This window comes from Trichoderma reesei, assembly GCF_000167675.1.
Source record: "Trichoderma reesei QM6a unplaced genomic scaffold TRIREscaffold_1, whole genome shotgun sequence".
Taxonomy (NCBI): domain Eukaryota; kingdom Fungi; phylum Ascomycota; class Sordariomycetes; order Hypocreales; family Hypocreaceae; genus Trichoderma; species Trichoderma reesei.
Window position 1 is genome coordinate 1522862 of NW_006711148.1, and position 24665 is coordinate 1547526.

The following is a 24665-nucleotide window of genomic DNA, read 5'->3' on the forward strand; positions in this document are numbered from 1 at the left end:
ACCAGCACCAGCCACTGGCCACAACGCAGCCCCCAGCCTTCTTCTGTTTCGCCTTCGCAACACCAGCTGCGCCCAATCAATTGCCGCTGACAACATCAACAACATCATCCACCTTATCGCGCACCCGCCTAAGAACAACGATCGTCGACGCCTCCAGCAGTCAGAAGTCATCGGCCTGCATCATCGACTCATCAGAGCAGCTTTTTTGCATCGCATCCCCGTGCTTTTTCTTCTCCTTTCTGCCACGTGCACCGACTCTTGAGCGCATCAATCAACATCGAGCTGCTGAAACCAAACGACTTGCTGTTATTGTGCGCACCCCCCATAGCGACCAGCAAAATCCCCCGACCTTGTTGTTTTTTTTTTCCTGTGCTGGACTGGACGAATAAGCCGCCCTCGCACCGCTGCCGACTGACTGCCACGTCATAATCCGCGGGCGACCTGTGACCTGCGGCTCTGGGATCCTTGGGGAAGGGAAAATAACCCCCAGCGATGCTGGCGCGTATTATGGACGGCTGCTATTGAACGGCTTCCCTTGGATCTCTATGCTTCTCCGCCCAATTGCTGTCGCGACCGGCCACGACGAACCTATCCCGAGCGACTCCAGGTCCATTTACCCACGCCACCCGAGCGGCCTGCATGCTGCCTTTTGTTTACGACACGCGATTACAACCCAAAGACCAACGCAAAACAGCGTCAAAGTACCTTGCACACTTACAAGTATTACACAGTACCTAAGGAGACGCATCACAACCGCAGCTTGACCAGCCAGAAATATGGAGCCGCTGCGGCTAAAGCCCAGACAGCCAGTGGAGGCCGAGATTGAGAACTGGGACGATGACGATTTCATCGTGGACGGAGACGAGTTGAGCCTTCGGCCTGCCGCTGTCACTGCTGCCGGTAGTACTACCAATGCACAACCACGTCGACGCGATTCCACCTCGTCCCACATTTCGCTGCGCTCCGATCTGGACTCGGCGTATGGGGAGGAGCAGCACGTCCACCTCCCAGCCGACGATGAGCGATCGACCATGGCCGCCATCGCCGCCGCCGAGAGGGCTGGAATACCCTTGCCCAAGAACGTGCCGTCGTCGGCCTTGACCGGAGGCACCATCAAGAGGCTCGGCGGCAAGAAGATGCGCAAGACCATCGACGAGGACTGGGAGAACGACCTGGAGCTGCCCGACGGGCCCCAGGGGCTCCAGATGAAGCCGCGGACGCACGCCGACTTCCCAGAGACCCTGCGCCATGTCAGCGGAGGCTCGATGCACAACAGCCCCAAGAAGGCGTCCAAGTCGGCCAGGGACAGCCGGCGGAGCTCCATCATGTCCAACTCGAGCGTCCTGTCCGCCGCCCTTAGCTTGGACAGGTTTCGAGACACGGAGGATGAGGAAGATGACTTCTTTGGCGACGGCTTTGACACCATCAAGGTGGCCAAGACGAGGCCACCCCAGCTGCTCCCCTTCGTGACGCCCCCCAAGCCCCTTGTGCCTGTCGTGTCAAAGGAGCCGCTGCTGAATGAAGACGACTTTGAGCAAGACCTGGAGCTCCCGTCCGACGGCACGCTTAGGCTGTCTGCCAGGAGGGACATACCCAGGGCGCCGTTCTCGCTGTCGGACGACATTGACTGGGGCGAGGGAAGCAGTCTCGGCACTCGATATGGCGGCACGCGACGAGATGCTAGGTCGACCCGGAGCTCGTCCGTCTCGGCCATGAGCCCCAGCCTCTCGAGCACCTTTACGGTAGAGAGCGAGGACGAGACGTTTGACGGCCTCGTGCTGCCTCCCGGCCATCTCAACTTCCAGGAGAGGCTGCAGCTGCGGAAGACGAACCCACCGCCGGAAGACATACCGGAAGAGCCACCCGCCGAAGCAGCAGCACCCCCGAAGAAGCTACTTGCTGCGGCAGAAGTGGAGCAGCAGGACTTTCTCGAGGGGCTTGATATTGGCGATGGCAATGTGTTTGACGCTGGCAAGCTCACCATGCATCGGAATATCAAGGTCAAGGACAGCCGGCTCACCAACCCTGCCCGCCCCAAGACGTCCGTGACACTGACGTTCAGCAACAAGCCCATGCCGCCCCAGACGCGGATCCCACGCCTCAACAACCATGAGAGGTCCCATTCCACGGCCCTCGAGCCCGTCTCTGAGAGTGGCGGGCCGATCCCGCACCGGGTACCCCGTCGACCTCAGTCCCGTCTTGGCCACGCTGCCAACCAGCTGTCCGTCACGAGCCTCCCTACGCCTACTTCCGCTACCTTTTCGATTGCCCCGGCCCCTCGCAGGGCAGAGCTATCCCGACCCCAGTTCTCTACCTCGAGGAGCGATCCTCCCGCGACAACCTCTCACCTTCTCAGACAAAAACGCTCCTTGGCGACGGTGCGATCTCGAAACCCTCCGACGACCGCTACCAAGCCCATCGCCGGCCGTGCTGAGAGGCCATCGTCGCGCACCGAGACGGGCCTGGCCCGACCCAAGACGCCACAGGACCGTCAGAAGCCCACTAGTGAGAGCCCCGGACAAGCGAGAAAGAACTCGATACCATTCATCCCCGCGGGAGCGTCCCATTCGCAATCGCAGCATGCCGCTTCCAAGGCCGTGCGACAGTATCGCCGCTACGAACCGGACAATGCCACCGATGCCCGCCCTACATCCCGGTCGTTTGCAAGGCCCGGCCTGCAGTCCCCTAGCCCACACCGCTTGAAGGAGGATACATGGGGACGCCTGAACAGGCCCAAGAGGAAGCAGAACTTCGGCGATGGCCACGAGCTGGACGCCTTTGACGATCTTCCAACGTCCAAGGAGACGGAGAGCCGTTTCCTGAAGCAGCCGTCTGCTGGCGGAGCCAAAGCTCTTCGCAGATCGCCACAAGCGCCAGCGCCATCGGCTGCGCACGCCGTTGATCGAAACAAGACACCCTCCCCGTGGAACGCGGCGCCCACGGCGGCACGGGGCTCGTATACCCCTAGCTTTGCGCGCGACACCGCGGCCAGCCGTATCGCGCGCGAGACTGCTCTCGCCCACCGGACGCCCAGCGGCGGGCCGCTGGCTTCGGTTTCTGCTCAGCGAGCGCCAACGCGAAGCAATGCTCAGCAGTCCTCCCACTCCCAGTCCACAGTTCGGGCCAAGAAGCTGAAGCGGCCCCCGCAGCTGAAGCCACATCTCATCTCGAACTTGAGCGGCGGCAAAGAATCCAAAGGTATGTATCTTCCCGTTTTTTTTTTTTTTTTTGTCTTTGTGTGAATGCGTGTCTGACAGTCTCGCCCCGTCTAGTCGTCAAAGGGATGTTTTACAACGCGGACACATACCGCTGGGAAGGAAATGAGAACGTTCTCAACGCGTTTGATGGGTCGACAACGCCGTCGTCTAACTCGGCGCCCCTCCGCTTGGCCAGAGACAAGGAGCCGACGGCGCCTCGGCCTGCTCTCATCACCAACATCAGCACCACTAAAGGTGTGCAAGTGGTTGGCGGCATGGTGTTTGACCCTCAGAACATGTGCTGGCTGAAGCTCGGCCCTCAGAGCATGGCACCGTCAGAGGCCACTGACAGCCTGGACAACTTCAACGGCTTCGAGGAGGAGGAGGATGTCTTCAAGGACATTCCCGACCTCGAAGACACCACTGTCACCGATGAGCGCGAAGGTCACGCCAGCGACATTAAGGATGACTGGCTGGTGGGCGAGGAGTTTGACGTTGGCCCCGAATTCATCCGGAGACAGCGCGAAGAAGAGGAGAGGTGGCGTAAGAAGTGCGAGAAGTGGACAAGCCACGCCCCTCGCGACCGAGAGGCCTGGCGATGGACCATTCGCGAGCTTGTCATTCAATTTGACGACTTTGCCATGCCGAGCGGAGCCAGGTAAAGCCAGCCAGATGCAACGTGTGAGGCTCTTTGCTCAGCTGTTGACTGAACCCATCCTGGACCATCTGATACTTGTCTTTTGCTATTGTTGTTTCATCCTTTTCTTCTACTACCTTTATCCTGCTGCTGTTGTTGCATTGCTCGTTGCTATACGTTGGCAATTGCATTACATGTTTTAATACGCCTTGGTTACCACAGCCCGCGAAATACGTGTTCGGAGAGGGGCAAGCGGTTGAGACAGAGTATAGTGTGCCTGTTTCTTGTTTTTGTTTGTTACTTGTTCCCGATATCTCATCTTTTTGCGCAGTATCGTTGTTTATTTGCGTTTGCTTTCGGGCGTTGGGACAACTGTTTGGTTGACGACCACATCGGCCTACTTTCTATCGCCAGGGCAGGCAATGGTGGTTGTTGGTTCATGACTGGGCGGGCACACGCATAACCGTGGGGAATATCGCGATTAGAAAAGAAAAAGCAAAAAACACGGATACGGCGCTGCAAATCGCCGGTAGATGTTTTTTTTTTCTTGTTTACGACGACATGATATATGACGAATGCAACACGGAATGAATTTTCTGTTACGAAAGAGGGGGGAAGGGCTTGGGATGGAAAAAGGCAGGGAGGTATTGAGGCTTTGTATGTATCAATAAATGGGAAATGGGGATGGGTTGGAGGGAGTTGTTTGCAGTTTTGCACTTTGCAGCTTTGGTAGTTCTTGTGTAAATTCTAAGTTTTTGTGCTACTGAATACGCTTCTTGTTTATCTCATTCGTTGAATATGCAAGGCGGGAATGGGTTGAAAGTATGACGTCCAGTGCATACGTGTCAGTGTGTCTGTGGCTCAGAAGGTGTTTCAGGGGCTCATGGCATTTTGGGCATTGTCTCGTTGACGATGTTTTACCTTGATTCTTTTGGTGTTTAGGTACTACTACCAGAATGTAGTCGTTGGTAGTGGGGGTTCTACAAACGTGTAGTACCTCTGCAGCTCAAGTTCGAACCCCACGTGATTCCAGCTCCGACTCGAAGCTCGTCACCAACGTTCCACCTTTGTTCCTCCAAAAGCTACGACATCGCCAGCCTCAGTCTACAAGCTTCGACCAAAGCCCATCCCACAGTACTTTCCCTCTCGAGGAAGTATTCTCCATCTTCATACTTTTTAATCGGCATCCCAGACTCTTGCCATCTCCTCGCCATAACCGACAAGTCGCAACCTGTTGCACCAGAAAGCTACATATTCCACCCCGCCATCCATCCACCCCCCCCTCATTTTCTCATTGATTCTGCAGCAAAACGACAAAGCTTCTTCTACGCAACCTCTCCTCCGTTGCATCGTACAGGATACAGCGACAACGCCACCTATAAAGAGACGACATATCTATATATACACATACACACATATATATCCAAACAGAGAGAAAAAATAGAAGAAAAACCGCAAAAATGGCCGAAGTCGCATTCGCAAAAACGTTCCTCACGTCGCTCGACTCGCGCCCCATCAAGCTCTCCCCAGACCACGTCGAGGATCCCAAGACGTTTCCCCCTCGACCACCCGTACGTACTCTCTCTCTCTCTCTCTCTTGTGTGTGTGTATGCAACAATCTTTACTGACACCATGAATCCCGCAGTACATCCTCCCCCGCATGCCCGTCCCCATGTCCAAGCCAACGCAAACCCGCCTGCCCCCCGGCGCCGAGCCCAGCATCCCCGTGCACCTCAAATCCCTCCGCAACCCCCCGCTCGACATCTCCCTCCCGCCCTTGCCCCTGAGCACCTCCGTCATCGACCTCAAGGCCGCCGTCCAGGCGCAGACGCGCATCCCCGTGGACAAGATGAAGCTCCTGCTGAATAAGCGGCCCGTTGCCGATTCAAAGGTGCTCAAGGAGCTGCTTGCTAGCGACAAGGACAGGAGTATCGAGTTTTCGGTAATGGTCATTGGGGGTGCGGCGGCGATTCCGCCTCCTCCTCCTCCTGCTGCTGCTGCTGCTGCTGAAGGGGACGCGGGGGAGAAGAACAAGGGAGCGGGGGATGCGATGGATACGGATGAGGGCAAGGTCTCGACGGCGCAGGCGGATGAGAAGACGGTCGAGGCGGAGCTCGAGTCTGATGCCTTTTGGGCTGATCTCAGTGGCTTCCTGCAGCAGAGGCTCAAGGCTCAGGCAAAGGCCGAGGAGCTGGCGAGCTTGTTCAGGTCGAGCTGGCAGGCTAGCAGGTCAAGTTAGGTTGGTTGGTGAGAGTAGAGAATGATGCATGCACGTTTATTTTTGGCGCCTCTCTTGTTCGTCCCTTTCTCATGGAGCACAGTCTCACACTCAGCTTTTCGGTTCATGCAGCATCTTGCAAGTCATCGGTGCAATGTCCCACATGCAGTACAAAAAATGTGAATCTGATTTTCCCCTGGTACGGTATACATCATCATCTGCAGCGCTAGCACTTTGTGTGAAAAATTACCCATGCCTATCCATCGGAATAAGCATAGCCCCCCTCGATCCAGCACGCCCAATTCTAAACAGAGGACACACGGCAGTGCCTCCCTTCTTTTGCTTCCCGTTCGTAGCTGTCCCTCGCATCCCCTTGCATCACTGCATCAGATCGTCGTGAGTGCAGGTGTCGCTTATGCGTTCATCTTGGCGAGGACGGCGCTGAGGATAGAAGAGTGCTCGAGGTCGTCAGAGTCGTTGGCCTGGATCTCGTAGGCGAATCCTTCCAGGGATCGCTTGAGAGCCTCCTTGGAGGCGGCGTAGATCATCTTGGGCTGTTGGTGAGTGTTAGTGGGAACTGGTCAGACTGTTTGCATGGGGGCGGAATGTGTCAAGACGCACGTGGACACCGGCATCATCGGGAGACCAGGCAATGAGGATGATCTTGTTGCTGTACCAAGTTGTCAGTAGCTGCGGCAAGCTTCAATGCCCGTAGGGAGGGGTTGGCATCGGGCAGACATACATGTCTCGGCCGTCAAACTTGAAGCCGAAGTCGTAGACGGCGTAGCGGGGACCCTTGCCAACAGCACCCTGTATCATTTGGAAAATCAGACAGTCAGCTCTATGATTCCGCGACGTGCACCACGCTCAGCGTGCCAACCGAGCTGGCGGAGGGGATGGTCGGCGGTGAGACGCACAGTCTTGCTCTTGGAGGTGGCGCTGAGGAGCTTCTCGCGGAAGTTCTCCCAGTCGCTGTCGGGCTCAGCGTGCTCGACCTCGATCTCGGAGTAGTCGTCGGACAGCTTGAAGATGATGTATCTCAGGAGTCGGTTCTTGTCGTTGCTTCGCTTGAGCTTCTGGAACTCCTCCGAGACCTGGGGGGAAACCTTGGCTCTGTGACGAGATTGATGCCATGTCAGCTCTACCAATGCCAATGCACACACAAACAGTGTCATGATGCCGTCGCCGCCGTCGTCATCGTCCTCTTGAGTTTAAATTTAATCGTTTCCCAACTTCTGCAATAGCTCCCCCCCGTGTTTGTCTGCATCCGCGCCGTCGGGCCCGTTGGTGAACGTGGTGGCGGGTGGCGGAGGGCGCCAAAAGGAGGGGAGCTATCATTCAAGTGGGAAAGGTGACGGCTTAAAAGGGGGGGGCAGAAGAAGAAGAAGACGCACCCTGATTGAGACTGCAGCAACGCAACACACGCGGTCAGCACTCGAGAATAACACGTCTCCCAGCCCTCTCAGCCCTCTTCAGATTGGAAACTCACCATGATTGCGATTTGGTCGTCGACGAAAAAAGACGGCGGGTCTGCGGTGTGGAAAGGAAGTTGGAGAAGGAGGAAAAAAAAAAGGAGGGGTGATGAGCTGACGAAAGGTGTTTCTCCTGGTTAGCGATGAGGGGGTTCTGCCTTGAAATAGGGAACGTGCGGGAAATTCGTCAAGGCGCCTTCTTCTACAGGAAGCTCTCCCAGAAGAGATGAAGCCGTAGCAAAAACAAGAAGTGCTCTTTTTTTTTCTTTGAATGAATCTCGCAAGGGACAGAGGATCAACTAACCGGAAGAAAAGACGGAAAATGAACCGACGGACGGAGAGAGAGGCGGAAGAAGCTGGCGAGGACGTTGGTGATGCCAAATTGGTGTGACAGCGGGATGGTCTGGAAACTGCGCAGGGCCAGACAAGGTCAGTTCAAGTTCCGGTCAGCGTCGTGTTATTAAGAGGAAAAGTAGAGCCAAAGGCGGGGTGCTTCGAAAAGGGCGAAAAAGCTCCCTCCAGTCTCCTCCTCTCTTTTGCCTCCTGGCTGCTGCTTTCCTTCCCGTATTAGCAGTGGAAAGTGGGGTTGATGGCTCTCTCTAAGGAAGAGCTGCACGTGACTGAGGGGGGGGGAAGAGGAGGGACCAGAAAGGCGTCAAGAACTGGAAGATACAGAAAAAGGTACTTCCATGTTAATAGAGGCTGATGTGCTCTAGGAGGTACTGTAAGTTTTATATGGGGAATTACGTATTGCCTGGAGTCGGGGATGTGCAGGATTACCTGGTGCCTAATAAGGGGCCGAGCTGACGAGGACAGCAAGCAAAGCAGTGGATCGATAATGATACTAGTAGCAGGGTCGACGAAGAGATGGCGGCGGTGGCTGTGATGCTGCTGATGCCGCTTGCGTGGCTTGGTCAAATACGCTCCCGCTGCAAGCTTGCAAGTGTCTCTCTGAGGCACTCACTCTGCTGTTTCCATCTCGAGAGCACAAGAGAAGAGTACCTAGGTAGCTGCTCAGCTGATTTAAGTATCTTTGATCCAATCAACCAACCATTCCTCGTCCCATCCCAAGGCACCAACATTACAGCTCAGTCCATCCCTATCATCCTGCTCGTTACCGGCTGCCTCAAGGCAACCATATTTCCCCCCAAAATATCAGGCACAACTTTGATAGATTAGCTCTCCCATCATCTACCTAACCTACGCAAGATATCACATTAATTTCGTTGCCTGATGATTGCACATAAGTTTGTCTCGTTTTGAAAACACACATTTCATTCGTCATTATCCCTTTTATGTTTCCGATAGTCGTACATGGCAGCAGCGCTACAATACAATACAATACAATACACACACGGAAACAGCCGCACCGCCCGCTCTTCACCGAGACAGGCCATGCTCCAGCCGTAACCGTGGATGGATGGATAGATAGATGAGACAAGGCATGGATGGAGTGAGCGGAGATGGGTAGTCAGAACCATCCTTCTAGTGTAACACCGGAACCATGCCCTGTCAAAGATGATTTGTTTTTTTTATACAACGATTTTTTTAGTTTTCTTTCTCGTCGTGACATTTTACATCATGCCCATGCCTCCCATGCCGCCCATGCCGCCCATGGGAGGACCGGCAGGTCGCTCCTCAGGGGCCTCGACGATGGCGACCTCGGTGGTGCCCAGCAGGGAAGCAACGCCGCTGGCGTCAATGAGACCAGTGCGGACAACCTTGAGGGGGTCGAGGATACCGGCCTGGATCATGTCGACGTACTCGCCCTTGGCGCTGTCGAAGCCGCGGTTGAAGTCGGAGCCGTACTCGTCGGTGAGCTTGCCAACGACGACAGAGCCCTCCAGGCCGGCGTTCTCGATGATGGTCCGGGCGGGGCGGGTGATGGCGTTCTTGACAATGGTGATGCCGAGCTGCTGGTCAAAGTTGGCGGCCTTGACGTCGTTCAGGGCCTGCGAAGAGGCCTTGATCAGGGCAGTGCCACCACCGGGCAGGATGCCCTCCTCAACGGCAGCGCGGGTGGCGTTGAGAGCATCGACGAATCGGTCCTTCTTCTCGCCGACCTCGACCTCGGAGGCACCGCCGACCTTGATGACGGCAACGCCGCCAGACAGCTTGGCCAGACGCTCCTGGAGCTTCTCCTTCTCGTACTCGGAGGTGGTGGGGTCGGCAATGACACCACGGATCTGCTCGCATCGCTGAGAGATGGCGTCCTTGCTACCCTCACCGTTGAGGATGATGGTGTCCTCCTTGGTGATGGTGATGGAGCCAGTGGAGCCCAGCATGTCGGGGGTGGCCTTCTCGAGCTTGATGTCGAGCTCGTCAGAGAAGACGGTGCCGTTGGTCAGGACAGCGAGATCGCCGAGGATGGACTTGCGGTTGTCACCAAAGCCGGGGGCCTTGACGGCGGCGACCTGGAGCTGGCCACGGAGCTTGTTCAGAATGCAGACAGCCAGAGCCTCGCCGTCAATGTCCTCGGCGATGATGACGAGGGGGCGGCGGAGCTGGGTAGAGGCCTCGAGGGCGGGGATGATGTCCTGGACGGCCGAGATCTTCTTCTCGGAGAGCAGGATCAGGGGGTTCTCAAACTCAACCTTGGCGGACTTGGCGTCGGTGATGAAGTAGGGGGAGACGTATCCGCGGTCGAATCGCATACCCTCCGTCACCTCGAGCTCGTCCTGCAGCGTCTTGCCCTCCTTGACGGTGATGACACCCTCCTTGCCGACCTTCTCCATGGCGTTGGCAATCAGCTTGCCGACGTGGTGGTCGCCGTTGGCACTGATAGTGGCGACCTGCGCAACCTCCTCGCTGGTGGTGATGTCGCGGGTGTTCTTCTGCAGGTAGTCGACGACGGCGTCGACGGCAGCCTGGATGCCTCGGCGCAGGTCCATGGGGTTGCAGCCGGCGGCAACGTTCTTGACGGTCTCGGAGAAGATGGCGCGGGCCAGGACGGTGGCACTGGTGGTTCCGTCACCGGCAGTCTCGTTGGTCTTGGAGGCGACATCCTGGATCAGCTTGGCGCCCAGGTTCTCGAACTTGTCCTTGAGGGAGATGGCCTTGGCGACGGTGACACCGTCTAAGACGCAGATTGTTAGCACAGAAAGGAGTCATTGGGGGAGATCGGAATCACATAACAAGGAATGGAAGCCATACCCTTGGTAATCTTGGGAGAGCCGAAGCTGGACTCAATGAGGACATTTCGGCCCTTGGGACCAAGAGTCGTAGCAACAGCCTTGGCCAGAGTATCGGCACCGGCCAGCAGAGCGGCACGGCCCTCAACACCAAACTTGAGCTCCTATTACCGTCTGAGTCAGTTCCGTGATCAACACCAGAGCTGCCTCCATCCCAATTGCCCTTGTCCTACCTTGTGAGCGAACCGAACCTGCTGGCCGAGGCTGCCACCAGATCGATACTTGTAAGCGCCGGACAGGGCCGAGGCGCGGGCACGGGAAGCCAATGCGCGCTGCATCTTTTTTGTGGGATTTTCGCGGTCAAGTTTCTAAAAAGAGGAAAAAGAGAGAATGCAAAGAAATGGGGGTATCACAAAAGCCTGAACCAAGACGAGCCAGCCTTTCACAAGAGAGAGAGGGAGTGAGGATGGAGGAGATTCCCGGCGTTATATCACAAATCCCAATGAGAAGCTCGCAGAAAGGCGCCCCAAAAAAATTGTCACGGAGCGTCGGCAAAACATGGATCCTGAGCCGAGCCAGCGCCCAAACGGGCTTAGCCGCACGGCTGAGCTTTTTCCACCCTCTTCCAGCCGAATCTGTGGGGGAAGTTTTCGATTGCTGAGCCGAGAATCTGGGTGATGAGTAAGCCGAGACGACTTCATGCGTCCATTATCACGATGCGATGCGTTGCGAAGCGAAGCGAAAGGCAGAAGATTGGTTTGTAACTTGTAGATTGGTATCAATTGGAATGGCCCTTTGAACTATGGAAGCCAAGCACTGGAAACGTACTTGTAGCTAGCTAGCTAAACAGCAGAACAGCAAAAACAAAAACGAGTGACTGAAGCAACAGCAGACAAGCACAAACGAGTGACAGAAGCAAAAAGCAAAACCAACGAAAAGCAGAGACGCAGACAATCCCCAACTCCTTCCCCCTTCCCTCCTGGTAACACACGAAAAGCAAGCCTTTTTTTTGTGTAATTTGTTGTTTTCTGATTTTTTTGGGTTTTAATTTCTGAAATCAATGCGTCCCGTGCCCTCTCTCGAGGAGAGGGCGGGATTGGGTATCTCTGACAGGAAATGGGAAAGACAAAGGAAACAGACAAAGGAAACCGTTCGAACCCGTTTTTTTTTGTGATTTTCTTTTTCGGTTTTTTTCTTCTTTTTTCTTTTTCTGTTGTTGGTGGCGGCATCTGCCGCTATGTGCTGCGACCGTCACGTCACCTCGACGACTGCTGCGTCGTCGACTCTCTAGTGAGTCTCGTTGAACTGGAGCAGCTGGGCCATTCCAGCGTCACTCACAGTCTCTGCGCCCTTGTGCTCCGGGGACGGCGTCATCGCGGGCGTCATGACGTTTGCAAAAGCAGGTGTCATGACGGGTCCCACCGTCGAGGGCATCACAGGTGCCATGGTGGTCGACATGGACGACGGCAGGGACGAGAGGAGCGTCGACGGCATGGAGAAGTCGTACTGAGACAGAGAGGCATTGGTCTGACTCGGAGTGAACAACTGATCTTGAAGGAGATTGAGAGAGTTGTCCCAGAACCAAGAGTCGTCGAGAGGCTGCTGGACCTGCTGCTGGACCTGCTGCTGTGCTTGCTGCTGTGCCTGCTGCTGGACATACTGACCGCCAGGGTTGACTTGTGCCTGGTAAGGTTGGGTCGCAGCGGGAATGCTGAAGGGATCGTGGAGTGTCTCGCTGCCAAGGACGAATGGATAACCGGCGCCGAACTCTTGGAAAAGGGTGGCGGTGGTGTCCGCAGGGAAACCAGAATTCAGGCCAAGCTCAAGGGGAGCTTGAGAAATAGATGTGGTCTCAGGCGAAGCTTGAGTGAATGCGACGGGAGACGGGTTGGTAGGGGCATCACTCTGAGTGACAAGGATAGGGGACTCAGTGACAGCGGCGGATGTCTGAGCGGCAGAGTTGGTCTCAACAGGATCCGCAAAGTCAAAGCCAATACCAAGCTGGAACAGGGTGTTGGCGTCAAAGTTCTGCAATTCCTGCTCTCTGTTAGTGACTGTAGTCAATCCATGGCATTGGTAGATGAGGAGACCTACTTGGATGTTGTCGGCCCAGACATTGGCGGCAGAGATGTCGGCGACTTGGTCGACGGGAACAGGGGCAATGGCCTCCTGAGCGAGCATGGCTTGTCCGGCAGGGAACTGAAGATCCTGAGGCTCGGCGACGTGCTCCGTAGCGAAAACCGACTGGCGAGGAGCTGCGTGACGGGCAGGAGTAGGGCTGGGGGGCATGGCGTTGTTGGCGTCGTCAGGGATAGTGAAGCAAGTGCCAGGAGAGATGTCTTCCTCAAAGTCAAAGTCTTCGGCGCCTTCGACATCAGACGCTTCGTGAGCCTCGAGTTGGGCCTTTACCTGGGCCAGGACTGCCAGGGCATCAGGCTCATTGACGCGGGGATCCTCGATGTATTCGCCGTAACCGACGGCGCGGACGATGATGTCTCCATCTTCGTTGACGTCGCGGACGTAACCACGGATGGTGGGATCATAGGGCTTTCCTCTCTTGAAAAGGGGAGCAACAACATGGCCTTCAGAGACAAGACCATTGCGGCTTCGGTGAATGTACTGCTTGAGGGAGGAGCCAGAGGTTCCAGGACGGAGTCTGTGCGCAATGTTGTCCCAGGAGACTCTCATGTCCATGAGTTCCATCTCGTAGATTAGGCAATGAAGGACCTTCTCTGCCATGCGGGGACCTGCATCGTAGTTAGTGTAAGTGGTTCAAAGAGGCCAAGTGAGCAGAGAGGACTCGGGATTCTGTGAAACTTACGCTGCCACAAAACGAGGTTGCGGCCGGGCCTGCGACCATTGGCGGCGATCTGAGCCTTGGTGGGCAGGTGATGCGTGAAGCCGGTCTCAGTGGGAGCAGGGCCAGGTGCCTTGGGAGCAGGAGGAGGTGCCTTGGGAGCAGGACCAGGTGCCTTGGGAGCAGGACCAGGTGCCTTGGGAGCAGGTCCAGGTGCCTTGGTAGCCTTGGCCGTCTGGAGAGCTTGGGCTGACTTGAGGGCAGCGGAAGCTGAGTGGACGGCAGCGAGCTGATCCTTCTTGGGAGCGGGAGCTTTCTTCGAGGAACCCATGATTGCAATGACAAGATTGAGGGTATCAATGAAGCTGTTGATTTTCTACTGCAGTAAGTGTCAGTCCCTGAATTGTAAAGCCGTGAAGTTGCTGGATATACCAAGCTGGGGGAGGAGGTGGAATGGGGAACTTGGGAGGGAACAAGTGCTCCCTGAGCTCAATTCCTGCGCAGACAACGCAGAAACTGGCCAATTGAGCCATTGGCAACTAGAAGATGATCACTTACACTCAATTGAGCTGGCGTTTGAAGTATCTTGAACGAGGAACTGGTCAGAGTAGCTTGAAGCTGGCGTGGGAAGTGAAAAGTCGCGATGCAAGTGTCTGGTGTGAAGAAACGAAGAGCAGTGAGGGACGGGAAAAACGAAGAAGAATGTGGGAGAGCAGAATATATACTCCCGACCCAATTGGGAAATCCAAAGTTCTCATTCTTCTCATTCTTTTGCAAAAGACTTTTGAAATTCTGGTGGATTGGCCCCTTGAGCGAGGTGTGGCAGCTGTCACTGGCCAGCAGCGAAATAGGGGTGGTCGGGGAAACGTGGGATGCGCTCACATTTTGCTGCTCTGCGCCAGTTGCCGGCAGCCCAATTGGCCAGCTTGACGATGATTCAATTCCCACTGTTGAAGCTACTGTATTGTCGTTGGGGATTGATGTCATTGTGTGTGGGCTGGCACAGGTGAATTGAGGCTTCATCAATTTGTTCGCGAGAGATGGTGGGATAGCTTGGGGATGGTGTTGAATTGTAGGATAGTAGACACAAGGTACATCAGTAGACTTCCAAAGTAATCAACTCCCTTGCGCCCTGTCCCGTAGAGTAAAAATAAATTACAATGCCAGTCCAGACCAGATATCCTTGCCCCTTGCCGTCCCTAGGTACCTGTAGCCTCAGTTGTGTCCATCACAGTAGATGCCGTGCCTTGCTAGATCTAAACAGCTTCCTGAATAAACGTGTAAAGCCTCGACTTGACTTGGAGCAAGATCTGGGAGATGGTTGTGCAATGGAGACAGTCTTGTTGTGGGTTGATGCCATAGACTCAATGTCTAGACGGTGGTGCATGCAAGTGCATTGACTTGAGCTGCCATCAGAGGAGACGGACTTGCGAGCGCCAGAGACGTCTGATACTGAAAACATGGCTTGTTGTTGAGCAAACATGATGTCGCGTATAGCCAGTTGAGCCTGTTGCTGAACTGCGTTGTGGACGACTTGGTTGATGGCCACGGGGAGGTTGTTGATAAGCTGTGAGAGGTGACCAAGCATATCGGCCTGAGCTCCAATCATGGTGCTCATTATCTTGGATTGATCTGCTTGAGCTCCGATCAAGGTGTTCATAGTCTTCGACTGAGACTTGAACTCCTCGACGTTTTGTTCGATGGTACGGTAGTGAAGATCGATCTGGCGGCTCAGTGTGTCGTTTTGCTCTCGTATATCGGTGTGTTCGCGGCGAAGATGCGACTCCAGATTGTTCAGGGCGTCTTCTCGGTGACGAATAGCCTCGAGAGAGTCATCTAGCTTGTTGATGTTTAACCGTAGAGGACCCATTGCATCGGACATCTTTGCCTCTACTGTGTGTTCAACGATGGAGTAAATATCCTCACGGACATTCTCGAGATCGAAAAGCGCCACTGATGGCGATACTGCAGCACTGCTGGCAACGCTGGCATCTTGTCCAAAACTCTCTACGCTCGCACTCCTGATAGCAACAGACAAGGCTTCCATTGCTTTCTGGACATCATTCGTAGATCCAAAGCTTCGGCTTGCCTCCAGAGTTGAGCTTGTTGGTGACTGAGGTGCACTGCTGTCGACTGACCGAATAGGGGTATCAGGGGGCGTGATGAGGCCAGCGAAAAGGGGATTTGTCTTTTGCGTATAAGACGAGTGCAGCATGGTTGCTCGATCGAGATACTGCATGTTGATGCCTGCTTGAGAGAAAGGAGCCATTTCAGACATGATGGATTGATAGGATGTGCTGCTGGAAAGCTTTCTTGAGAAGAAGATAGTTCTTGAAGAGGGAGTATCACTTGATGATTGTACTGGCGCTTGCACTTGCAAAGATACTGGAAGCCGGTGAAGATGATATAGACTCGTGGAATACTAGAGCTGGATGCAGAGGGTATATATCTAGAGAAGCAACGATGCAGAGAAAAGCATCATGGCATCAGAGGTAACACAAGATACTCTGAATGCCTCAATAGCAAGACCATCTCATTGTGGTGATGATGGCTTGAATACAACACTCTGGTGTATTGTCCTCAAGGTCATGACTCCCACACGACAATAGCTGCAGACAACTCATTCAAGACTCGAAAGTACCACCCGTCCATCGAGGGACTCACCCCCTTTTGTCTCTTTTCTGAATAAAGGGTACGTACCTCGAGGCCAAGCACAAGAAACTCGAACCTGCACGCCCCTTGGTCAAAAAGGTGGTGTGAGCACAATAGCACGGCCCTCAAAAGAAGGGGGTGAGAGTGGGTATTGAAGATTTTTTCGCGGGGCGTGTGTTTGTCCAAAAAGTGAGAATTTCGGAAAGGTGAGTGAATCATGTGTGGATATCGCGAGATTTTCTGGTGGTTGGGGAGCGAAACGCATTCTACGCTTGTGCCGCTCAACAACAGAAAGTGAGTTTAGAATCTGCGCATTCGATGACGAAGAAAATTTTCGAAATTTAGGAATGAAGTAAACACAGATGACATCACGGTTTCGCGGAATATCTGTGACATCTGTAAAGTCTGGTGGTGGTGATGAAGTGGTTCTTGGGAGGCGATGCTTGTACGAAGTAGCTCCGTTGAAGATGTAGTTAAATTGATCAAGCAATGTACTACAGAACAAGATACTAGACTGTTGATGATGTTTTTGAAGATGCCTTTGAACATATAGACAAGTGATACATCGACGAGTCCCCTTTTTCCAGAATTGAAGCCTCCGGTAGTCAAGGGCATGTCGATGCTGGTGTGTCCAAGAGAACATGAGCTTCATGACACCATATCGCAAAGAGGTCAATCGGTCGCAGCAACTGGTGATCTAATCCTGGAATTGTATTGAGTGTATCATTCACCCATTCTACATATCAAAAGCAACAAGCCTAAGGACGCGTAGTGACTTGCGTTTTGCCTCGCCAAGGTCACGACGAGCTCAGATGTGTGTAGAAGTATACGTAGAATATTCACATTTCAATGATGCCTATTTCTCATGTTCCCGACCTATAAACCGTAGAAAACCTCATATACCAGTTACTGAAAAATCCATACTGGACCAGGTAGTTGGGCAAGTATCCTGCCTCATGATGTTTGAGCACCGCACTCATCACCTCGCCAACTAAGCCATATGTGTTTCCAAATCCCAGAAGCTCGCTACGTGCTCTTGGAAAAGTAACAAACATCATGTTACAATGCCCCCATATATCGACAGTATAGCGGCAAAGTGTAGTTGAAGGGCTTAGGCAGAGTCAAAGCTGGTGCCTGCATCCGAGTCGGCGCCAGAGTCGGCCATGTCTAAGCATCACGACGGTCAGATCAGGTGCAACTAGAGTAACGGTGACTTGGAGGCAAAACTTACCAGAGGCGGGAGAGACAGGCTCTTCCTTTGGCTCCTTCTTCAACTCCTTCTTGGGAGTTCGCGGAGCCCGGGCTCGGACGACAGGCTTGACATCCTTCATGTCATCGTCGCTCTCCTCCTTCTTCGTGGCCTTCGTTTTCTTCTTGGCGCTACCGGCATCACCAGCAGCAGGCTTGCGCTTCACCGGAGTAGAAGCGGGAGTGGTGAGATCGTCGTCACCACTGGCCTTCTTGGACGAGGCGCTCACACCGTTGGCCTTGAGCATTCGCTCATATCGCTTTTGGCTGCAGTGAACCATTAGATAATTTGTTCGGGACAAGACAAGGGACATGGAGACTTACGCAGCGGCCTTGGAGACAATGCCGAGCTCTTGAGCGACGAGAGTGAAGTCGGGCTATACAGCTAGTGTCAGTGTATTCCTGAGAGAATCGACTCGGACATCTCTGGACGTACTCGTCCATTGGTAGTGTGACCAATGCAGGACACGAGGAAGCGGACCTGCTCAGCGGGATCTTGCTTGGACATGATGACGGTGGGAGTTGGAGTGTACTGTTGAAGACTGCAAGCTTGTTAGTACAGATACGTACTAGGTATCAAGATGAAAGTGAGGTATTGATGGTGCGATGTTGGGACGATGTTGGGACGATGGAGAATGAGAGGCAAGCGACAGCGAGTTCTGATACTGAGACAAGGACCACAAGCATCATTTCAACTTGCGGATAAACAAGACGAGACATGATAAAATATAAGAGACGTACAGACTGATATTTGCCGGAATCAGATATGATGATTGTTGAAAGCAAAAACGTGGGAAGACGATGACGGAAAAGTTCGTGAGCGTGGTGGGACAGAAGAGGGAGGAGGTGAAGAGGAAATCTGGGACGAGGGAGAGCGGGAACCAAGCTGATGGCGCCTCAGGCACTGCAGTTCTAGGCTGGAAAGTGTCCGAGCATGGACAGCCAAATCTTCTGAGAGGAGCGTGCAGGCAGTTTGAGCAGCAGCGGTGAATGATGGACAAATGGCGGCCTTGTATCCCGCTCAGGGGGGCAGTTGGAGAGGTGAGATGAAAAGTCACGAAGACGATAGTCACGATTAAAAACGCGCCTAAAAAGTAATAGAAAGATGGAAAAGAAAGGAGGTGCATACCAGAATTTAAAGATGAGCTGTGATAGAACTTTTTCAATAGCAGTGCAACAATAAGTATAGAATGGATAGATGTCTAATGACTGAAGAGGAGGCTGTGCGGAACAAGGCAGAAATCGCGACACAACTTGTCCTCTGCTCTCAGAACAAGTCTCCGAAAGGTCCAGAGGTGACGCGTACATTTGTTGAATCGGCGGTCGAGAAGCAGACGATAGTCAGAGTGTCGGTCAGTCTCAAGTTGGGACAAACCGCCTCTCACTGCTGTCACCTGGCAGCGAAGCGTCGAGTTCACTCACAAGCAATTGCGGTCTACCCGCTGTACGCGGCGCTTACTTCTACGAAGGATTAAAATTAACGTCGTATGCCGTGGGGGAAAAAAAAAAAACGAGAAGAGATTGTAGGAAAATGTTTGATGCTTCTTAATGACTATATGCACTGATGATACACGAGTAACATGTATAGGGGGGGTTGCCAGTTGAATCCTGGTGTGTATAATCGAGGAAGAGGCTTCGGAACATGAGAAGGAAGCCTTCAAGACGGGCAAGTCTATAGAGGAGCTGTATAACTCAGAGACAATTCAACAGATCAAAGACGATTCAAGGAAACCGAAAAGCATGAGTGGCTTCACAGATAGAATGTTGAGTAGTTCTGTATGAGGCCCCAGAGGCTGCACTTTTCAACTTGTTGACGCCGCATAGGTACATACCTAGGCACCGAATGATCCAATCCGCAGTCGTGATCTTGAATTCGGCATTAAGCATCACCAAATCACCACATCGTGCTAGAAACCTGGTGCTATAATGTCATGCGTGAAAAGGAACATCTTAAAGTGACTGACTGCCAATGGATTGCAAACGACAGATCCTATAAATATAGACCCCAGTTCCGGAATATCAGAGCCATAGTCACTCCACGTCTTCCTCAGATGCAAAGACTTCAGATGGCCGTACTGTAGATGAGGACAACATCAACAGCGACCATGATCCCCATGCAGACCACACTCAGAAATAAATCTCATCGTCCTCCTCCGAACCCATCTTCTCCTCCTTGACATCATCCTCATCCTTGTGAACATCATCACCCTCATCATCCTCGCTAAGATCCTTCTTAGCAACAGGCTTCCTCGGAGTCCTCACGCGCGGCTTCTTGGCCACCTTGCCATCGCCAGAAGGACCAGTGACGTCTCCCTTCTTCGCCTTGCTCGGGCTGCTTCCAGGAGTAGTCTGGCCAGTGGTGCGCCAGCCGTGGCGGACAGACATCTGGCGGAAGCGCTCCTTGGCACACTTGGCGTCCTTGAGGCCCAGGTCGCTGGCCACTTGGGTCCAGTTCGCGTCGGGCTTTTGGGTCATGTTGTCGAAGACGGCTTTGATGAAGCGGAGCTCGTTGTCGCGGAGGCCGCTGACGGCAGGGCCATCGGCGTTGTCGGACTTCTTGGGAGGCATTGTGATGGGAATGTCTGGAGGTTGAGGGCAGCATGTGGTTAGCTTCGGTCATGATTTGGGTGGGATGAGGCAGTTTGCAAGGATAGATAGGCTTACAGTGATGGTATGTTGCTGATATAGTTACGAATGAGAAATGGACTCAAAAAGCCTTGATTGTAGGCTTAATGGTCGAAGAATGGTTGAGTGGAAAAAGCTGTGTGTGGTATTTGCGGATGCAGATGTAGGTGAGGAGGAGAGGTGAAGCGCTGGTTGGGAGAGAACCAGAGTTGTCTTTTGTAGGAGATGGACCAGAAGCAGCAGCAGCAGCAGGTGAACCAGCGCTTTCAAGTCAACTTTGGGTGCTATAAAGGCGAGTTTTGGTGACTGCTGGCGCCTGTTGGCTCGCCAGGTGACAAGAGTGTGTTGCCAGAGCAATGCCTCTCGGATACACAGGCAAATAGGTAAACACAGTGGAATATCAGATGCTGGCGTAACTTGACCTGTAGAGACACGAGCGAGGAAGTAGGTAGTGATTTGGTTCTTGGTGATACTGCCAGCTTCTTTGATGACCAGATAACGTCTTGCAATTTCATATGGCTAACGATACCCTCGAATTCCTCTACCTGTCTCAATCCCCTTTCCTTGCAAATGACCCGCGTCCACAGATAACCACTCGTAGAGTCTCGAAAATTAAAGCAAATGCTAGCCCAAATGAACGACTGAATAAATCACCTCAGCCAAATCCCACGAGACACATTCCCAGCCTCTCACAAAGCCGGACAAAACCCCTCAAAGGCTGAAAGGATCCTCATGCTCCGTCTTGAAGCGGATGACATCTTCGTCCTTGATGGGCGACGATTCCTCCCCGTCAACGGTGCCATCGTCATCATCATCGACGTCAGGCTCGGGCTTGACCTCCTTCTTGGCTTTACCACCACTGCGGCCCTTGCCCTTGGTTCCGGTGCGGCCCGTCGGCGTCTTGCGGACCTTGCTCGGAGTCGAGGCGGCAGAGGAGGTGTTGCCTCCTCCCTTCTTGGGGGTGGTGTTTGATTCGATGCCGAGCTTGCGCCTGACTTGTCCAAAGCGAACCTACATCACTCGTTGATTTAGTTACCTGAACAGGCGATACAGAGAGGGAGAAAGGGGGGGGGGGGGGGGGGGGACAAGATATCAATACCTTTGCGACTTCGGCATTCTTGAAGCCCTGCTCTTCGGCAACGGCGTGCCAGTCAATGTCCGCCCTGTTCTTGGTGTGCTTGACGATGGCGAAGAAGAACATTGCCTCGGAAGCCGTGGGCTGGGGTCTCTGCTTGGGGGTTTCGTCGGCCATGGCTGGTCTTTTCTGTCGCTTTTGCTTTTCCTTTTGCTGTTTTTTTGGAAATCTGGAGGTGCGCTTGTTGAAGAAATGGACTATTAGCATCCCATGTAGAACGAGACAAAGCAAGTGCCCAAGACTTTGGCAGGATGACTATCTATCAGATTGAAGAGAAGATAAATTGAGATAGTTGCTTACTTGGTACGTCCGAGCAAGCACCTGATGCTTGCGCAGTGGGTGTGTTGGCGTTGTGATTTTTATGCGAAGAAGTGGACGCGGATGGTTGTGAAGTTGGAAAAAGAAGAAAAAGAAGCGGAAGTGAAAAAGGACGCAGATCACCAGGCTTAAGCACTGGAATAAAATGCTTCGATTCCCCAAACTGCCTTGGAAGGCTCTCGAGGGACTCTTGAGTGTGAGGTGAATCGGGAGCTTGGTGACGGCCGTTTCAGCTGGCAGGCCCTCTGATGACTTGAACCTCCTGACTGACTCACTTTTGCTGGCACGTGAAGACTTTGAGGCTACGAAGACTGTTAAATGTTAAGAGAAGAGATCTGAGTTGGCATTGGATTTACAAGGTTTTGGCTTCTATGAGGTGAATGTGGTTGCTTGCATATAAAGTACATGTAAGCGAGAGAGAACATGCAGCTGAGGCCACAGCTTGCATTGGAAACAGGCGGTCAAGCATTCCATGTATGCAAGAGTGAGGAACTATGCGCACCATGTTGGCCAATAGAGTGTGCATACGTGCAGATGAGATCCTGGTATGTTGTTGTTGTGTGGGAAGTCCATCACGATGTTGTCATGGTCACTGGCGCCTGCGACTGTGTTTCATACGATGCTCAATGGTGGTCAACGAGGGTCGATGCCACCAATCTTTTGGTATCTAGTAAATAACTGAACAGAAGAAGTGATAAAGAAAGGAACAAGAAGCGAGACGTGGCGGAAACAGAGGCATCAACGAACAAATGAAATATAAAGGAAGAATAGTAAAGCAAAGATGGCGAAAGAAGAGGCCACTGCTCATCCTTTCGCCCTCGATATTGTACACATGCGATTATAACCCCCTATAGTGAATTTTAGATCTCCTGATATTCCCAACCCTGCCCATCATTCTCTGTGATCAATAAAAGGTGAGAACGAAACCGATTTGCCCAAGCTAAATGGCCACAAACAGTGGCCGGTATCATCAAGTCATAAAGAAAATTTAGTAGCGCTCCAATCTGTCTCTCTCCGGTTTTTGTGAGATAAGTTTCCTTTCGTAGAGATTTCTTCTCGTCTCCGTGGTATGTCATCGCAAAGTAAAAAGCAAAAAATCAAAAGTGCTGGTCGTTCAATCGGTCGTCCCAGTCTCCCAAGGGCTGAGATCCACCAGTGTGAGATAGGCCCTGGCTTGCAAGCTCTCCGGGATAGCTGCTCATGTCGTAGGCCATGTCAAAGGCAGATTGAGAGGTCGAAGGAAGACCATGAGCGGTGTGGTTCATGAAGTCTGGGTTGCCATCCAGGGGAGGAAACATCAGACTGCCCGAGTGCCGAATGCTGTCGAGAGAGGGGGGCATAGACAATGCCTGCGTCATGTCGTCGCTGCAGGGCGTGAGGAAGCGAGCGGTGAAGTCATCACAGTCTTTGGTGAAGTCATTACAGTCCGTGATGTAGGGTGATGCGAGTGATGCGAGGGATTCGGGCGAGAACTGGTAATGAGATACGTTAGCTACATTGACCCGACGCGGCGAAGGACGAGGCACCGTACCTGAGGGTATCCAGCGAGGCTCGACGAGCCAGGCTCTTGCTTAATGAGCTTCTCCTTCTTTGTCGGAGCGCCCTTCTTCGACTTGGACACTCGTGACTTGTCCGACGACCGACCTCGCTTTGACGGTGTGTGACCGGTTACTGTGGCTCGGAAGCGCGAGTAGCGCATTCTGGCGGCATGGCCGTTGGTGATGGGCTCGAGCAGGACGGGATCGGCAGCCACTTGATTCCAGTCGATCTAGAAGAGAAATCATAGGTTAGAGGGCTTGGCCAGACGGTAGGCCGAGAAGGATGAAACCTACGTCTTTGAGGTTCTTCTGCTTCAGGATGGCGAACAAGAAGCGGGCCATGGCGTTGTCGCTGTTAGGAGACATGATGGCGGATTCGTGTCGGATCTGGGTAATATCGATCGAAGATGCGGGAATGGAGGTTGATGAGTTGAACAAGGCGTTGGCGAGATGATGTGTTGGCTGTACGGTACGAGGCGAGGAGACGGAGGAGGTGGTATAAGTAAGGTATGTAGATATAGAACGATGCCGCCGAGGACAATGAACGGCTACAGGCTATCGAATCGGCAGATGGAGGAACAGATTGCGTGAATCACGAGAAATCGAAGAAGAAGACAAGCTTGTCGACAGGTCGAGAGAGATGAGGATGGTCAATTTTGATAGATCGCTGATCGGTGGTGATACGTCGAGGTCATGAGGGAAGGAGGAAGCGTGAACTGAGGTCTAAGTGAGGAAAAGGTGAGGCCTGTGATGAGCCCTGTCTTCTTATTGTCCCTTGACTATTACGAGGGAGATCTGAACAGATGAAGAAGGACAAGGGCCTGACACTCACACTTGGGGAAATCTTGAAAAGAGAGAAGAGAAGAGGAGAAGAGAAGAGGAAGAAGGCCCGGGCCAAGGAGGAGGCGAAGGCTCTCTCTTAATATGAACGACCGGCCTCAGCCTGCTTGCTGAGCTACCTACATGTAGGTAGGTATGTACCTCCACTACTTGTATGGATGCGCTGCTACATGTAGTTAGTGGCACCAGCACCAGCACGATAAACTCACTCCAGGCCTCTGCAAGGATCCAGGAACCATCCGATGGCCAGGGCTCCCCCTCCAGTCTGTGCCACATTATCGGCTGCCTTTGACCTTTCTTTTTCCTCCATCTCTTCTTCCTGGGCCGCCAAGTCCGCATGCCGAACGGTCGCCCCCCCGAACGTTCCATCTGTCTAAGACCAGGCCAGGCATCATATGGCTTAGGCCCTTGTGGCTGCCTGGATCTGGGCGCTGCTCCGGCTCGAGGGATGGATGGCGATGGGGCACCTGGCATCAAATTACAGTGGGTTCAGCGCGGAAGATGAGGGACGCCGCCCGCTAAACAGGGGACCTAGTGAGGGGGGTGCGCTGAAGGGCCGCTGTCAGTGGGTGTGGTCGGGTGCCCTGTAAGCCACCGGCTCGTTGACTTGCATCTCCAGGGCACTGATTCGATCGAGGCGATGAGGAGCCGATGGGCCAAGAAGAAGCAAAGTTCAGGAAAAATGTGTAGAATCTCTTCCCATATATTTTGCTGAATTCTTGAACTCGACTGCGGTCGCACAAGTCGGTCAATCGGCTCCATGAGTGTCCCCCATGCCGCACTAAATGCTCTCTATCCGGCGAATTCCAATCGCTTCAGGAAACACCAAGGAAGAAAAAAAAGCGAGACGACCAAGC

The 24665-nt window shown here is 53.4% G+C and overlaps 9 protein-coding genes across 9 annotated transcripts; 2 read left to right on the forward strand and 7 right to left on the reverse strand.

Moving 5' to 3' along the window:
* Positions 1-776: 776 nt before the first annotated feature.
* On the forward strand, positions 777-4267 carry TRIREDRAFT_73963 (uncharacterized protein; the record flags this gene model as incomplete). Its single annotated transcript, XM_006961194.1, has 2 exons — positions 777-3198; positions 3273-4267. The coding sequence occupies 2 exons, from the start codon at positions 777-779 to the stop codon at positions 3857-3859; spliced, it is 3009 nt and encodes a 1002-aa protein (XP_006961256.1). The 3' UTR covers positions 3860-4267.
* A 1027-nt stretch (positions 4268-5294) lies between these two features.
* TRIREDRAFT_102769 (uncharacterized protein) lies at positions 5295-6073 on the forward strand (the record flags this gene model as incomplete). Its single annotated transcript, XM_006961195.1, has 3 exons — positions 5295-5405; positions 5480-5776; positions 5948-6073. The coding sequence occupies 3 exons, from the start codon at positions 5295-5297 to the stop codon at positions 6071-6073; spliced, it is 534 nt and encodes a 177-aa protein (XP_006961257.1).
* A 149-nt stretch (positions 6074-6222) lies between these two features.
* Positions 6223-7614, reverse strand: TRIREDRAFT_73967 (uncharacterized protein). The gene is made up of 6 exons (XM_006961616.1): positions 7542-7614; positions 7447-7457; positions 6970-7165; positions 6795-6862; positions 6674-6722; positions 6223-6606 (listed from the first exon to the last, which is right to left on the reverse strand). Exons 1-6 carry the CDS (start codon positions 7542-7544, stop codon positions 6466-6468), a joined length of 468 nt encoding a protein of 155 aa, XP_006961678.1. The 5' UTR covers positions 7545-7614; the 3' UTR covers positions 6223-6465.
* Positions 7615-8851: 1237 nt separating this feature from the next.
* Positions 8852-11109, reverse strand: TRIREDRAFT_119731 (hsp60 mitochondrial precursor-like protein). Its single transcript, XM_006961617.1, has 3 exons — positions 10889-11109; positions 10678-10819; positions 8852-10600 (listed from the first exon to the last, which is right to left on the reverse strand). The coding sequence occupies exons 1-3, from the start codon at positions 10991-10993 to the stop codon at positions 9099-9101; spliced, it is 1749 nt and encodes a 582-aa protein (XP_006961679.1). The 5' UTR covers positions 10994-11109; the 3' UTR covers positions 8852-9098.
* An 833-nt stretch (positions 11110-11942) lies between these two features.
* On the reverse strand, positions 11943-15730 carry TRIREDRAFT_102772 (uncharacterized protein; the record flags this gene model as incomplete). The annotated part of the gene is made up of 4 exons (XM_006961618.1): positions 11943-13402; positions 13477-13828; positions 14011-14377; positions 14751-15730. 4 exons carry the CDS (start codon positions 15728-15730, stop codon positions 11943-11945), a joined length of 3159 nt encoding a protein of 1052 aa, XP_006961680.1.
* A 1237-nt stretch (positions 15731-16967) lies between these two features.
* On the reverse strand, positions 16968-17860 carry TRIREDRAFT_102773 (uncharacterized protein; the record flags this gene model as incomplete). Its single annotated transcript, XM_006961619.1, has 4 exons — positions 16968-17137; positions 17336-17619; positions 17677-17729; positions 17789-17860. 4 exons carry the CDS (start codon positions 17858-17860, stop codon positions 16968-16970), a joined length of 579 nt encoding a protein of 192 aa, XP_006961681.1.
* A 1619-nt stretch (positions 17861-19479) lies between these two features.
* On the reverse strand, positions 19480-19920 carry TRIREDRAFT_102774 (uncharacterized protein; the record flags this gene model as incomplete). Its single annotated transcript, XM_006961620.1, has 1 exon — positions 19480-19920. The coding sequence occupies one exon, from the start codon at positions 19918-19920 to the stop codon at positions 19480-19482; it is 441 nt and encodes a 146-aa protein (XP_006961682.1).
* Positions 19921-20688: 768 nt separating this feature from the next.
* TRIREDRAFT_102775 (uncharacterized protein) lies at positions 20689-21229 on the reverse strand (the record flags this gene model as incomplete). The annotated part of the gene is made up of 2 exons (XM_006961621.1): positions 20689-20988; positions 21077-21229. The coding sequence occupies 2 exons, from the start codon at positions 21227-21229 to the stop codon at positions 20689-20691; spliced, it is 453 nt and encodes a 150-aa protein (XP_006961683.1).
* Positions 21230-22527: 1298 nt separating this feature from the next.
* Positions 22528-23334, reverse strand: TRIREDRAFT_102776 (uncharacterized protein; the record flags this gene model as incomplete). The annotated part of the gene is made up of 3 exons (XM_006961622.1): positions 22528-22902; positions 22962-23198; positions 23263-23334. 3 exons carry the CDS (start codon positions 23332-23334, stop codon positions 22528-22530), a joined length of 684 nt encoding a protein of 227 aa, XP_006961684.1.
* Between the last annotated feature and the right edge of the window lie 1331 nt (positions 23335-24665).

Coding starts and splice junctions, on each gene's coding strand:
- TRIREDRAFT_73967 (XM_006961616.1), bottom strand. Junction 6,863..6,969: donor CCACCTCCAAGAGCAAGACT/GTGCGTCTCACC, acceptor CAAATGATACAG/GGTGCTGTTGGCAAGGGTCC. Junction 6,607..6,673: donor CCGATGATGCCGGTGTCCAC/GTGCGTCTTGAC, acceptor ACTCACCAACAG/CCCAAGATGATCTACGCCGC.
- TRIREDRAFT_119731 (XM_006961617.1), bottom strand. CDS start 10,993: ATGCAGCGCGCATTGGCTTCCCGTGCCCGCGCCTCGGCCCTGTCCGGC. Junction 10,820..10,888: donor AGGTTCGGTTCGCTCACAAG/GTAGGACAAGGG, acceptor AGACGGTAATAG/GAGCTCAAGTTTGGTGTTGA. Junction 10,601..10,677: donor CTCTCCCAAGATTACCAAGG/GTATGGCTTCCA, acceptor TCTGCGTCTTAG/ACGGTGTCACCGTCGCCAAG.